Source organism: Convolutriloba macropyga, chromosome 2, assembly GCF_964194025.1.
Source record: "Convolutriloba macropyga chromosome 2, txConMacr16.3, whole genome shotgun sequence".
NCBI lineage: Eukaryota > Metazoa > Xenacoelomorpha > Acoela > Convolutidae > Convolutriloba > Convolutriloba macropyga.
In genome coordinates this window covers 65236430-65252574 of record NC_134469.1, presented here as the reverse complement: position 1 = coordinate 65252574, position 16145 = coordinate 65236430, and the positions used below count along the sequence as shown (strand labels likewise).

The following is a 16145-nucleotide window of genomic DNA, read 5'->3' as shown; positions in this document are numbered from 1 at the left end:
ACTACCACAACCGAAACACACTGTACCGAATACAAATGAAGCACAATACGTCAGTTTTACCTCAGACAGCTCAAATTCAGAGCCACTAAGCTCTCAATTTTGCTCACCAGTCTCATCCCAAATCGCAATAATCTATTTAATCGGCCACAATGACCGGTAACTATTATCAAACGCTTGCTTTAACAAGCTTATCGGAATCATTCATTTAATATAGTCATTTCGTCACCATCATTTCAAAGTTCACAACCACTCAGTTTATACGGTACTCCACAAATAATCAAATTCAGCACAAACTCTCCTACTTCTAGCCTAGACCAACACTCTCACCACTGTATTGGAAAACAACCAGACACTACAAGAACTTATCTTATATTACCTCAACAACTAAACCCAAAACTTGTAGTACTCCCTCCTGCCCTTTTTGGGAATCATAATAACGGTGAACAACTACATATTTGAGCTAAACAGAGAATAACCAAATCGTGCAAAATAATATCCGTACAAGAATAAAGAGCGCACCAACTACTTAAGCAATCAGAAATCACTTTCTCAGTTGAAATTGTTGTCGAACAGGACAAGCTCATTTTCCATCAACTCCACCAACTTTTTGGTAAAAACAAACCCTTCATCGTATATTTGTCAGGAAGTTCACATTAAGTCTTATCGATACACGAAAAAAACAAAAGGATATTTTGTTTTTTACAATCCTCACTCATGATTATCTTACACATGTCCATTACGATTTCAATCAAACTCTTGATTAGTGATTTTTTCTTCCCCACTAGCTCTGAAACAACTAAGCACATTTGATAAACGTAACATTTTCACTCCACGATCTGGAAGACAAGATCTCATTGTTACACATTATGACTTCTCTCCACAACGTATCACAAAAATGCAATACTATACGCTCAAAAAAATAGTGAATGTAAAACGAAACCGGCAGATTTTCAAATCGTACCTGCCCAAGTCTCAAATTTTTATAAATACGAAGAATTCAAGTAAGAGAATATGCCACATATGCAGAACTCAGCGACAAGGAAAAGTTTTGCTCAAAACTTCCCTGAAAAAAGGCTATAGGTTTGATCACGATAATTGGTATATTAACAATACGGAACTACAGGAATTCCAACAGGAAATGAAGCATGTCGAGAACTTGCAAGGGTTGGTCCCATAAGCCAGCATCATTATCATGCACAAATGTTACGAGTTGACTTACTCAAAGACTCACGTTGGCAAACTAATAGTTAATCAGAAAATCCGCTTTCAATTAGAGCACTATTGCCCTTTCGCCTTCTAACACGGAAACCCGTATATAACCCACGGTATCATGATTGGATCCCAAATGCCACAGATAACGCCTGGGCTAATTGTCCAGGACCAAGTCCCCCATACGAAAACTATGTAAACCACACATTACGATGGCCACTACAATTGACAATTATCACACTTACTTTTGACGTCAAGTCCGAAATTATTTATTATGGTAAAACAAGTATTAAATTTAATCTCGAAACGGGCCCAGTCCCCAGATCAAGTTACTAAAGCATCAGCCATTTTGGAACCGAATGATCACTATCGGTTTTTCGACGTTGGTGTGTCAAACGCACAAATGATTAAAATTCAAAAACGTCATTACAATGAACATATGTACTCTGACTCTTTTCAAGACTTATTTTATGATGAGTCAGCGCTCTCTCGTTTTGAAGTAATCCCTTATCTTATTTACAAATGTAATGAGGATTGCCCTAATCAAATGTTATACAATATCAAGATATGTTTATTCAATATAAAGAAGGTTTTAATTTTGCCACAGGCAAATTTTCTGCTGAATTCAAAGATGTTCACATGACTATACCTAATAATGTACGTCTATCACCCCCTAGACCAAAGTAAACATTCAAAGTGGTTTTGTTGTAGCCCAAAAAACACCTGTATAACGAAAATCAGGAAAGTACGAACTTTTCCGAAAATAAAATTCGTTTTGTGCACTACATCCGAGTGTAAAAACAGATTTAAAACTCGATTACAGGATTAGTCGAGTATTGTTGTAGATGGACAACACAAGTCTTTCTCTATATAGAAAACTTTGCGATCTCTATCCCGACTTAAAATTAATTTTTTTCTTTCAATGTTAAACTGTCACATCACCTCTCTTAGTACTCGAAGACCAATGCTTCGAAAGAATACTCATCTTCTATTTTAAAAAAAAAGTTAAATTTGTAGACCAAGTAACACGTAAAACCTTTCCCTGCCTATTAAAGCACCATCTAAAACTGATAAATTTGACCAAAAAATCACATTAGGCTCGGATAGCGAAGAGTCATACCGCTTAACGCCTTACCCATTTAAAGCGTAGAATCATGTAAAAGTATTCACGCCCGATGAACTTGAACGCTGCTTTACACAAATTCATTTTACCGAGCAACATCTTGGCATTTACAGCCGAAGATATTGAATAAAATCTATAGATAAAACTAAATTTTACCAATTATTAGATGGCGCCGCAGAGACATTTGCAGTTGAACAAATATATAACTTTGCGGATCTAGCACGCCAAAAACATTACTAGTTCAATTTTTCACATTTAAAAATCTACTACACAAATTATTTCAATAAACTGTTTATCAACAGCAAATAATTCAAAAGTCGCCGCCTGGACTGGCGAAACCTTATATACGGATACTATTTATCTACATTGTCCATTTGGTCTATTTCGTAGCGCCTTTAACGCAATTACCTTGAAATCTCTTTTAGGACTTAATATCACATTAGAGAAATTAATCACATCTGGAATTTTGGAGTGTTCTCACAAAGAATATTTCATAACATAAAAACAGACTATAATCCTTACAAACCACCATCACTAAGAAAACACTTTTCAAAGAAACACTCAACACTCTCAAACTGAATTGAACCTCTTCCCCAAAAAGTTCGAAATTTTGTATATGAAATTCTCACCTCCTGTACACAAAAAATCTAAAAATCAAAGAGCTTCAACTCTTCCAACCTCAATCTATGAATGTTATGAATTACTATTAGAATCACAACAAAACCTGACCTGAAATCAATACAACTTCGCGCCTTTAATCCTAATAAACGAAAACGCTCACATGCTCATTCACTCTGTCGAGATTTTTTTACGGTCCTGAGTACCAGGAAATCCCGGAATAACTTATTTTAAAATTGTCAAGTACGCGTACTTTCAACAATTGTTTTTTTAGTCACACCACAGTTCTCAATCCGTTTTCTCATGTTGAACGTTCACCAGTCCCTCGAAACGCGAAGCCGCCGGAGTATGATCTCATCATGCTGGACGTCGATGACATTCTTCCTTCACCCTTGACGGCGTTTGTGCTGGGTAGACGACGCTGGTGCCCTCCGGTACCAGAGCACATTTGCGAGATGCAGACGCCGGCCCTCTTCTCGATGACCCATTCATCTCCACAGCCACAGTCTGTAGATGCGGCTATATCCTCGCGGGTGAACCCACTAACTTCGCCCGCCCTTTCCTCCTCGTCATCTGGTGAGCTGCAGACGCCCAGGACGCCAGTCCCAAATTGTTCCTACTCTGGAAGAGTGGGTAGCCCTCAACATTGCTCTTTGCCGCTCACTCCCCCCGTGATGCCTACATCAGCACCAACAAGCTCTTATCAACAAAAATACGGAGTTCCCACAGTAACACAACCGTCCTTCTCTCAACCGCCTCTTTACGATCGGCCCATCTCAAGGGACGACTACCCGTGCACAGACTCCTCACCACGCAGACGCCCCAGACCGACCACACACAAGGTTCACCCGGAGCGTGTCTCACCAGTTGCACGTGTATCACAATCTCCCATTAGATGCGCAGCTATCAGCTAGCCCACAAACAGAACCGCAGCCCTCATCCTCATCTTCCAAAGCTTTAACCCCTTTTCAGCGAAACGAAGCACTTTTAACCGACAAGCCTGACCTTTACAAAATCCTCTGGGTCCGGAGAGTATTAGTTTCGTCTCTACACCTCCACAATAAACGCTGAAGCCCACAACCAGCCATTGCAACTTTGGCCAAATTGAAAACGAGTACGCGGAAGAAGGGCGTGACAAAAATCTCCCTCTCGAGTGCGCTCACTTTCTGATAAATCGACGTTTCACAAAATGCTTTTGGCAGACCATGGAGTGATTTTTCGCTCTGGCCAATTGCCAGAACGACTACTTTAACGCAATGTTCACAAGGGATGTCACCTTTTATTGTATTTACCAAAAATACCATCTTTTCTATCTACATTTTCTTTTTTTCATCCCACACAGACGGATGTAAATTGCCAAACTCACCAAGTAAACCGGACAAAAATGTTGCACACAATGCACATTTATTTGTTTGTTCAAAACCACTTTTACCCGGCCAATCCTCTTATGCACATCAACTCCAGATTACAATTTGCAAACAGCAAAGTCACCTCGCCCTAATATCTCAATTTTAGTTATATTATCAACCCCAACTGTTGTGAAGGGATACTACGAAACTTCGACCCAATCAAGGTCTTTTGAATACTCATCCCTCTGTACGCAAGAACGCACAGACCGATCCCTGTCCCCATCGAATATCTTCAGTGCGTAGAAGGAGGTGTCACAACGCGCATGTATGAGCACACTTTCAACCTTTTCTACAGCGACTGGATTGCAGACAGGTTGGTCAATCGAGAGCCAACACCGAAGGCGAATCAAACCCTAAATCATGCGCATTGCAATACTGAGTTGTAACCCCGAGCTCTCGTCGCTTGTCTCGCACGAGACAAGGAATTTCTGGAATTCTTTAGGTACCCTGACAATCGGGCCCCGGACTTCGCATTCGAGTTTCGCTAATGGGCACAGTCCCACCTCTAGGGTTACTGCCCCAACAAGACTAAGACACTGTGTCCTTCAAAAAACTCAAAAGTTCTTTTATTTTTGCTTATCTTTCTATCTCAACATTTTCCTTTATTAAATATATTATATGTATTCCATTCTCCTTTCCCCTTAATTGAACATTAAGTTCATTTTTCTCCAGTCGGAGCCTACTCAGATGGTATTAAAGTATTTAAGCTTTTAAAAAAATTAGGTAGCTAAAGATGTATTTCTACCAGAAGGTAAGATGGTATATCCGATCGGAACGAGCCTTGTACCAGCTGAAGATAAATCGAAATCTCCTAGTACAATTATGTCAATACTACAGACTACAAACTTTCACCCAACTGGTAACAAATCATCACTACAAGACAGTGGTTGATAGTTGAGCACTTAAAAACGACTGTCGTTACTGACACACACCCTTTAACTTGCACCATTGCTAGTTCCACAACTGAAAAGATGTGAATCACTCATTGACAACTCTAGTCACAACATCACCTGACAGGGACCTCAGAAGACGGCACAAGCCAACGACCCATCACACAACGAATATGACACATCCAACGTACTTCAGTTACAACTCAGAAATTTCGGATGAAAACTCTCAACCCCGGATGGATGTAGCAGTCGAAATAGTGGAAATACAACTCTAGTCAAACAGAGACTGAGAAGTCACTATTCTTTTTATTTACCGCCAACTCCACTAATTGTAGTTAGTCTATTCTATTGTTGCACGATGTGTGTACTTATGACTCTGGTTTTATAGTATATTATCATCGTCATAATTGAAGTTCTCCTTCAGTGTTTTACAGAGTAGGTTAGTCTGTAGAAACTAGGTAAGCTTACTTCGCGTGCAGAAATAAGTAGCCCAAACTCTTTTTACATTAATGCTATAAAAAGAGGCCACATCGAGTCTGCCTTAAGAGCCTTACTACACTCTATGTATTTAATTTGTCAAAACTGTTTTAAAGAGACTATTGAATTGTGTGAAGGGAAGTTCATAATTTTCAAATTTTGACTCCTTTTTTGATGTTTTCCGAAATTATTCGTTGCTTACTGAAATATCATGTGCTTTTTGCATCCACGTGTTGAGATTTTCAGGACATTAACTTAGAGCCATTTTGACTGTTTTCATAAAAGCTGAATATGTATTTTATAATTTTCGCCGGAATTCGGCAAAACGCACCATATGCTCAGCAAAAAATACAGCAAAAAATATATTGGTTAAAAAGACAAACTCCAGCGTTTTTTTACATTGGCAAATGGCGCAAAAACCGTCTTCAGATAGCTATTTATAAAAACTAGTTTTGCTCTGTTTTTTGTTCTTTTAACCATGAAAGAAGAACAATCACGAACTGCTTGTTAAATGAATGCTATTAAGCTGTCTTTGCTTGCTGTAATTCTATTCTATCCAGATGTTTTTTTAAAAAATTGATGTTAAATACAGACTAACATCAGATTCCATTTCTCTTCTGTTTTTATTTGCCATCTTGTGTCAATCTAAGGTAATGTCTATATCAGAGAACGGATCTTTTTGGCATATTCTGGATCAATTATGATAATAATCTGTTGTTACAGGAAAAAAATACATTCATGATTTGCGTAAAAGTTGTGATCTTGGCAAATAATGAACGATTCATTAAAAAATGGGCCAGCTCGATTATAATGCAAAACAGCTTTCGCTAAAAATTTCTTATTTTAGTCAATTACCTTTTTTTACTGCTCTAAGAATAAGTTTGTAGCAATCAGGTTACTTCATATGTCTTGATTATGCGTTTTTTTGCTTGGACCAAATTGTTTGGCCAATTTAACTTTCGTCCTCAAAAACTGGATAAACAGGTAAATCCCGTGGAGCAGCACGTGACTCAGCAACTTTTAGAGCTTTTCTATTCTATAAGTATAAATTTCACTGAAATCGTTTTGAGGAGACAGTTCTTTATTCTTAAAAGTGCGGGATCCTTTCCCAATTACTAGTTGTTTACTGAAATATCATGTTATTTCTGCACCCAAGTGTTGAGATTTTCAGGACAATAACTTACAGCCATTTTAACTGTTATCATAAAAGGTAAATATATATTTTATAATACTTGCCGGCATTCGGCAAAACGCCCCATATGCTTTGCCAAAAATCAAGTCAAAACAAATTCAAACGAAATCCAGCGTGTTTTAAGATCAGCAATTGGCCCAAAAATCGTCTTCAGACAGCCATTTATAAAAAGTTATTTTGCCTGTTTTATTGTACTTTTACAATGAAAGAAGAACAATTACGAACTGTGTTAAATGAATGCTATTAAGCTGTCTTTGCTCGCTGTAATTCTATTCTATTGAGATTTTTTCTTTAAAAAGTCGATGTTAAGTATAGGTTAACATCAGAATCAATTTCTCTTCTTTTTCGCCATCTTGTGTCAATCTAAGTTAATGTCTATTTCTGAGAAGGGATCTTTTTGGCATTCTGGATCAATTATGATCATCATCAGTTGTTACAGAAAAAAAACAATCATGATTTGCGTAAAAGTTGTGATCTTGGCAAATAACGGACGATTCATTAAAAAATGGGCCAGCTCGATTATAATGCAAAACCGCTTTCGCTAAAAGTTTCTAATGTTTGTCAATTACCTTTTTTACTGCTCTCAAAATAAGCTTATAGCAATCATGTTACTTCATTGGTATTGATTAAGCGTTTTTTTTTGCTTGGACCAATTTGTTTGACCAATTTAAGTTCCGTCCTCAAAAACGGGATAAACAGGTAAATCCCGGGGAGCAGCACGTGACTCAGCAACGTTTAGAGCCTTTTTACTCCATAAGTATGCGTTTCACTGAAATTGTTTTGAGGAGACAGTTCATTATTCTTAAAAGTGCGGGATCCTTTCGAAATTACTAGTTGCTTACTGAAATATCATGTGATTTTTGCACCCAAGTGTTGAGATTTTCAGGGCAATAACTGACAGCCATTTTACCTGTTTTCATAAAATGTGAATATGTGTTTTATAATACTTGCCGGAATTCGGCAACACGCTCCATATGCTTTGCAAAAAATCAAACCAAAAACAAAGTGGTTAAAAAAACGAACTCCAGCGTGTTTTAAGATCGGCAAAAGGGCCAAAAACCGTCTTCAGATAACCATTTATAAAAATCATTTTTGCTGTTTTATTGTACTTTTACAATGAAAGAAGAACAATTACGAACTGTTTGATAAATGAATGCTATTAAGCTGACTTTGCTCGCTGTATATATATTCTAATTAGATATTTTCTTTAAAAAATAGATGTTAAGTTTAGGTTAATATCAGATTCAATTTCTCTTCTTTTTTATTTGCTGTCTTGTGTCAATCTAAGGTAATGTCTATTTCAGAGAACGGATCTGTTTGGCATTCTGGATCAATTTTGATCATCATCAGTTATTACAGAAAAAAATACCTTCACGATTTGCGTTGTGATCTTGTTAAATAACGAAACACTCATTTAATAAAATGGGCCAGCTAGATTATAATGCAAAACAGCTTTCGCTGAAAATTTCTATTTGGTCAATTACATTTTTTGATGCTCTCAAAATAAGTTTGTTGCAATCATGTTACTTCAGTGGTCATAATTATGAGATTTTTTGTTTGGACCAATTTGTTTAACGAATTTAAATTTTGCCCTCAAAAACGGATAAACAGGTAAATCCCGAAGAGAAACACGTGACTCACCAGCTTTTAGAGTTTTTGTACTCTATATGTATGCAATTCACTAAAAACATTTTGAAGAGACAGTTTATTAATCTTAAAAGTTCGGGATACTTCCGAAATTACTCGTTGCTTACTGAAAAATCATGTGCCTTCTGCATCCAAGAGTTGAGATTTTCACAACAATAATTTACAGCCATTTTGACTGTTTTTATAAAAGGTGAAAGTGTATTTTATAATGTTCGCCGGAGTTCGGCAAAACGCCCCATATGATTTGCAAAATATCAAGCAAAAAATAAATTGGTTAAAAAAACGAACTCCAGTTGTTTTACATCGGCAAATGGCCCAAAAATCGAAACCGTTTTCAGATATCCATTTATAAAAAGTAGTTTTGCCTTGTTTATTGTACTTTTATCGTGAAAGAAGAACAATTACGAACAGTTTCGTGAATAAATGCTATTAAACTGTCTTTGCTCGCTGTAAATCTATTCTATTGAGATATTTTCTTTAAAAAATTGAGGTTAAAAATAGGTTAACATCAGAATCAATTTCTCTTCCTTTTTTCCATCTTGTTTCAATCTAAGGTATGTTCAATTCTGAGAACGGATCTTTTTGGCATTCTGGATCAATTAAGATCATCATCAGTTGTTACAGAAAAAACACATTCATGATTTGCGTAAAAGTTGTGATCTTGGCAAATAACGAACGATTCATTTTTAAAAATGGGCCAGCTAGATTATAATGCGAAACAGCTTTCGCTAAAAGTTTCTATTTTTTGTCAATTACATTTTTGATGCTCTCACAAGAAGTTATTGTAGCAATCATGTTACTTCAGTGGTCATAATTATGAGATTTTTTGCTTGGACCAATTTGTTTGACCAATTTAACTTTCGTCCTCAAATACGGGATAAACAGGTAAATCCTGGGTAGCAACACGTGGCTCAGCAACTTTTAGAGCCTTTCTACTCTATAATTATGATTCACTGAAAACGTTTTGAGGAGACAGTTTATTAATCGTAAAAGTTCGGGATCCTTTCCGTTTGTGCCCCCGAGTGAGGGTTGAAAATAATATGAACCCTCTAAACGGGGGGGGGGTGTCCAAAGTTTAACCCCCCACTCACTCGTTTGAATGAAATTCGTTAGTCGGTTATGTTGTGTAATTTAAAAAAATATTGGACACCATGTAATCAAAAACGCACTTTACCCCCCCCCCCTGTGCGTTTTTAATTGTCTGGTCATTAACGCACACCTCGACCTGGGTAGTCTGATGAATTATTTAATCACTATCAGAGCCGGCATCATTGTTCCAAATCTTGTACGGGTCGTCACACCTAGGCCGTCATTTTCACGTGTTGTTTTGTTTGTAGATTGATGGGAAAAACTATCAAGTGAATATTTTGGACACTGCTGGTGTGCTGCAGTTCCCGGCGATGCGCCGTCTGTCAATCTGCAACGCACAAGGATTCCTGCTCGTCTACGAAGTGACCGAGCCCAGAACTCTCCAGCAGCTGAAGGCCATCATCGAGGAAATCAAAGATGTTCGTATTTTTCTTTTGATCTCAATCGAATTTCGTAGCTATTATTTGAGTCATTTTGTGTATCGCCAATTATCTTCTTAAGGCGTAAGGACAAATATACATGACATCTTCTTAGCTTTTATGAGATGAAAATTTATTTTTGTAAAGTATACGGCTTTCAGTAGGCACAGTTGAGGTGAAAGTTATGCGATCGATAGACATTTTGTGTTGGAGGTTTTTAAAGGCACTTGGTTCGATAACATTCGGTTCCATAACATACAAAATTAGCATACCGAATTAACAATCAAATGGACCGATTGTGGGTGGGTGACGGGACTATGACTAATTGCTGGCAAAGAAAGTTTGTAGCAACTATTTAAGTCCTGTTCGTCTTTTTTATTCGACATTAGATACGGTGTCCCACTTTTTCACTCCTATGTGTATAACCCTATTTTGTACCTCATCCTAGTGTAGACAACTGTAAGCTTCCTAAGCTTACGCTAGTGACCACCAAAGGCAACTCCTTGCATGTTGATTGAAAGCAATTTGTCCGACGGTAGTCGGCTACCCCTCGTAATATTTTAATAACACAAAAAAAATTGATCATTGGCATTGTTTAAGTTTGAGGAGGCGATCAATCAGTGTTAATTGAAGATTTTAATTTACATTTACATACCACGTTCAAAGGGTTTTATGTATTTGTTCAATCATGAAAACTGACCCATGAAGAACTTTCCCCTAAGTTGTTTCCCGATTAATGCTTTCGTGTCGTCAATCTCGGTAGGATTCAGTTCTGAGCTGCAGAATGAATATTGTTTCCATTATTGAACTGCGGTTTATCTTTGTATTTTAGTCTTATGAGAATTTCGGTCTTATGAGCTGGTATTTTAGGCAACTTACTTTGTCGTTTTGTTTTGTCATTTGACGTTATTTTTTTGCTTCAATTTTTTTTCACGCCTCAGGAAGTTGGAGCTCTTTCGATCAATTGTTCATGCCTCTATTCTGCTGCTTTCATGACATCATTTCTTAAACTAAATGGCAGTGACTTTTGAGCCGGGTTGTCTCATAATTTTTTTTTCTAAAAAAACTACCATAAGATATCGAAATGAAGCTGTGATTGGCGTTCTCTTGGGCTTTTAATGGCTGCCCGTATCTCCTCTGCCGGCAGTTAGACGGGATTATTTTTTACTTCATCCAATAAAAATTTGTTTTGGTTTACCTTAGTTCTCTGCTTCTTAGGCATTTTGCGTGAAATCTGTTTGATTTACCTAGGCTATTTCACTCTTCTCTCATTCAGCTCAAAAAGCTCTTAAACAGTAGATTTTCAGCAGAGGCATCTAAAATGAATAGAGTCAATAACAGGAAAGGATATCAAAATCAGAATCAGTTTAAACTCATAAAGCCAATTCTAGATGCCGGCAGCTTGAACTTTGTTTTCATCAGTCCTAGTTACCATCTCTGATGCTTTTTTGTGCTGATACCAGCCCCTGATATCATCTCATTATGAAAGAAGATCAATTTAAAGGCTTTTTTCCCACGTTTTTCTCTTTCAATCCCTTTCGTGCCTTTTTTGTTATTATGACTCGAAGTTTGTTTCAGTTGAGAAAACAGTCTATTTTTTAACATTTTTTCCATAATTTTTTCGTTTTTCAATTTTTGTCCACTAATTGCTATTTTTTTCTACTATTTCAGAGTATTGTTTTAATCATGGTTTAATAAGGGTTCGTTGTAGGATTTTTGTTACTAAGTAAATACAACTAAAGGTTTGATAGTTCATTTTTTTCCTAAAATAACGTTTCATAAATACGCTTGGGTGTTGAGTGGTTGCTCAATGAATATGCTTAAACTATTTTCTAAAGTGTGTTGAATACATCCATTAGGATTCTGTTGAATGAAATTTTTGGGGGAAAATATTAAATAATTAACATTTCATATATTTAACATCTCTAATTTCAGAACTCTCGTATTTTCCTTTATACTTTTATTTTTGCTCGGTTTTTCTGATTTATCGAGAAGCATTTTTTAACGTTTTTTTAATATCCTCCCTGTTTTTTAAGCCGGTTATTGTAGCTTCGCTATTTTTTATACACCATCGAATAAAAATGTGTTTAGTTTCACCTTATTTCACCTCTTGTTTTACATTTTGACTGAAATCAGTGGACTTTTCCAGGCAGTTTTCCTAATTTTGCACTCCTTTCAATGTGTTTTTCAGTTGCTCAGGAAAACAATATAGAGTCAACAGAGTCTTTATTGAAAAACCGAAACAAAAGTAGAAATGGGATAAACAGGAAAAGGCGAGTTCTAGACGCACGTTTCTTGATCTTTGTTCGATAAAATTGAATTAATATCGCAGTGCTTATTCGTATTGATACTAGCTTCTGTAAACATGCAATATAATTCTAGGAAAAAAGGAATATGTCCAACCACGCGATGACTTCAACATAGTTCACAAGATCACACTTTAAAAAAATTTTACAAAAACTGTTGTTCCAATGCAAATCTGTTTTATGGTAATCAATGGTGTCTATATTTCAGCAATCTGCTGGGTATTTATTCTAACAAATGCAGTTTTATTGATAGGAAATTGAGTATATTAGACAATGTGTTATTGAAACTGCTAATGGAATCTCAACTTTTGTTTCAACTTTTTCTTTCCTTTCCTATTTGTTTCCTATATATGTTTGTCTTACAATTGCAGCAAATTTTTCAAAGAAGTTGAAACAAATTTAAAGTGAAAATGGGCTTTATAGGTTGAATTGACAGACCAATATCTGTTTGTATTTTTGTTTTACAGCGAACAAATCTAGATCGCTTCTGTATCGTCTTTCGGCTTTGTTGTTCATGTTGGAAATCACATTTAAATTCTTTTAATCTCTCAGGAATTATTTGAAATACGATTCTTTTCAGCTGAAAAGTGATTCTAGTAAAATTTCGTGCGTTGTTATTTAATTTGGACATGTTTATGATCATGCATCCCGGGTCGAGGAAAAAGCAAAAAAGTATGTAGGATAAGCGGTGAAATTTTTTTTTTCACCGCAAATTTTGTACATAATTTTGAGGTGAAACGAGTTGAAATTATGTTAAAAAGTTCGAACTTCTCACCTCCTGCATGTCACCCACTTCTTCCTCCACGACGCTAATTCTCACAAACTTCTAGGTTTTTTGTTTTGAATTTAAATCAAATTCACTCTCCTTTCTGTAAAACATGCGCGTTGAATTTTTGTAAGATTTGCGATTTTTGGTGGTGAAACTACATGTTTTAGCGGTGTAATGTGGTGATTTTATGTCAATTCACCGCTTACTTTAGTTGTGTATGTACATAAATTCCCTGCTTAACTTAGTGGTTAACCTGCATAAATTCACTGCTTAAAAAAATTGTCAAAAAGATGTAAGATTAAGAGGTAATTTTAGGGGGGGGGGGGGGGGGGGGGGGTTAATCTAACAATTCCTCCCTTACTCCCCAGTACCCCATTATCGTTTTGCCCCTCCTAAAATGTTACATTTTTTGACACTTTTTTCTAAGCCATGAAGTTGACCAATAAGTTAAGCGGTGAATTTATACATAATAGTCAATTTATCTTTCATAATTTTGCGTTGAATGGCGCTCCCTGGTGATCGATAAATTTAAAATCTTGCAAGAATCTTGCAAGAAATCTTGCAAGGGAATGCATAGTTCTTCCATTTTGCTTGCAAGATTCTTGCAAGAATTGAATCCATCTTGCAAGATTCTTGCAAGATTTTAAATCCAACTTGCAAGAATCTTGCAAGATTTTAAATCCATCTTGCAAGAATCTTGCAAGATTTTGAATTTACATTTACCTTTTTGTCCTGGTTACCTGGCTGCTTTTTTACTGTTGGTTGAGCTGAAATAGTTAATCAAATGTCGGAAAATCTTCTGAAGTCAAGTTAAAACCTGACTTTTTCGAGATTTTCCAGTATAATTTTTGTGGTTCATCCCTCCTCCTTTTTCATTCCGGACTGGGGACCGGCAGTGGCGGAGTTACTGAAATAAGCTATAGGAGTACTGATTTAGTACGGCAAAAAAACCGCACTTACACAGTTCTCCGAAACAAACAAAACGACTAAACCAGACAAAATAAATCAATATAAATGCAAAATAGCGAACAGGGTGTCGGAAAATTATCTCAAGTCAAGTTGAAAAACAAGACTTTTTCGAGATTTTCCAGTATGATTTTTGTGGTTCATCCCTCCTCCTTTTTCAATCCGGGCTGGGGACCGGCAGTGGCGGAGTTACTGAAATAAGCTATAGGAGTACTGATTCAGTACGGCAAAAAACCGCACTTACACAGTTCTCCGAAGCAAACAAAACGACTAAATCAGACAAAATAAATCAATATAAATGCAAAATAGCAAACAGAGTGTCGGAAAATTATCTCAAGTCAAGTTGGAAAACAAGACTTTTGAGATTTTCCAGTATAACTTTTGTGGTTCATTCCTCCTCCTTTTTCATTCCGAGCTGGGGACCGGCAGTGGCGGAGTTACTGAAATAAACTATAGGAGTACTGATACAGTGCGGTAAAAAAAGCCGCACTTACACAGTTCTCCAAAACAAACAAAACGACAAACACCAGATAATTCACTAAATATAAAAATCTATCGCGAATTATATAACATTTAAAATATTCGAAAACTTCCGTATGAAAACCCAACTTTTTTCCTAGGTAAGCTATAGCAAAAATTCCTTTTCTCCTACACTCTACCTACACAGGCGATACTCCATACCAGGTTTGGTTCAATTTGGACAACTTCTTGGCCCAATCAAAAATAACTATATTTAAAATTCGTTATTCGCGAAATTCGCAAGCTTCCGTATAAAAACCCAACTTTTTTCCTAGGCAAGCTATAGCAAAAATTATTTTTGATTTAGTTTCTAGGTACATAGAGGATACTCCATACCAAGTTTGGTTTGATTTGGACAACTCCTTGACCCGATGAAAAAGACCTACTTTTAAAATTACTTAATCAAAATTATTCGGAAATAATAGTAAGTTTCCGTATGAAATAGTAACTTTTTTCCTAGACAAGCTATAGCAAAAATTCCTTTTCTCCTACACTCTAGCTACACAGGCGATACTCCATACCAGGTTTGGTTCAATTTGGACAACTTCTTGGCCCAATCAAAAATAACTATAGTTAAAATTCGTTATTCGCGAAATTCGCAAGCTTCCGTATAAAAACCCAACTTTTTTCCTAGGCAAGCTATAGCTAAAACTATTTTTGATTTAGACTCTAGGTACATAGAAGATACTCCATACCAAGTTTGGTTTGATTTGGACAACTCCTTGACCCGATGAAAAAGACCTACTTTTAAAATTACTTAATCAAAATTATTCGGAAATAATAGTAAGTTTCCGTATGAAATAGTAACTATTTTCCTAGATAAGCTATAGCAAAAATTTTTTTCCTCCTACACTCTACCTACACAGGGGATACTCCATACCAGGTTTGGTTCAATTTGGACAACTTCTTGGCCCAATCAAAAATAACTATAATTAAAATTCGTTATTCGCGAAATTCGCAAACTTCCGTATAAAAACCCAACTTTTTTCCTAGGCAAGCTATAGCAAAAACTATTTTTGATTTAGACTCTAGGTACATAGAGAATACTCCATACCAAGTTTGGTTTGATTTGGACAACTCCTTGACCCGATGAAGAAGAGCTATTTTTAAAGTTACTTAATCAAAGTTAATCGGAAATAACAGGAAGTATCCGTATGAAATAGTAACTTTTTTCCTAGAAAAGCTATTGCAAAAATTCCTTTTCTCCTACACTCTACCTACAGTGGGGATAGTCCATACCAGGTTTGGTTTGATTTGGACATTTCCTTGACCCGATGAAAAAGTCCTATTTTTAAAATTCAATGATCGCAATTTCTTCGAAATAATCGCAAATTTCCGTATGACAGCCTAACTTTTTTCCTAGACAAGCTATAGCAATAATTTGTTTTGTTTTAGACTCTAAATAAACAAGGGATACTCCATACTGGGTTGGATTCCGTTTCAACAACTTTTTGACCAGATGAAAAACATTATATTTTAACTTCTATTTAAAAACTAAAGAACTGCCGCTCA

General features: G+C 36.3%; 1 protein-coding gene across 1 annotated transcript in view; it reads left to right on the top strand.

Annotated features, from left to right (window-relative positions):
- LOC142334971 (GTP-binding protein Di-Ras2-like) overlaps window positions 1-16145 on the top strand; it is a 61287-nt gene that overhangs the window by 25754 nt on the left and 19388 nt on the right. The window contains exon 3 of the mRNA XM_075383299.1: window positions 9903-10073. Coding sequence (XP_075239414.1) covers window positions 9903-10073 — 171 coding nt within the window. The remainder of the gene's footprint in view (window positions 1-9902; window positions 10074-16145) is intronic.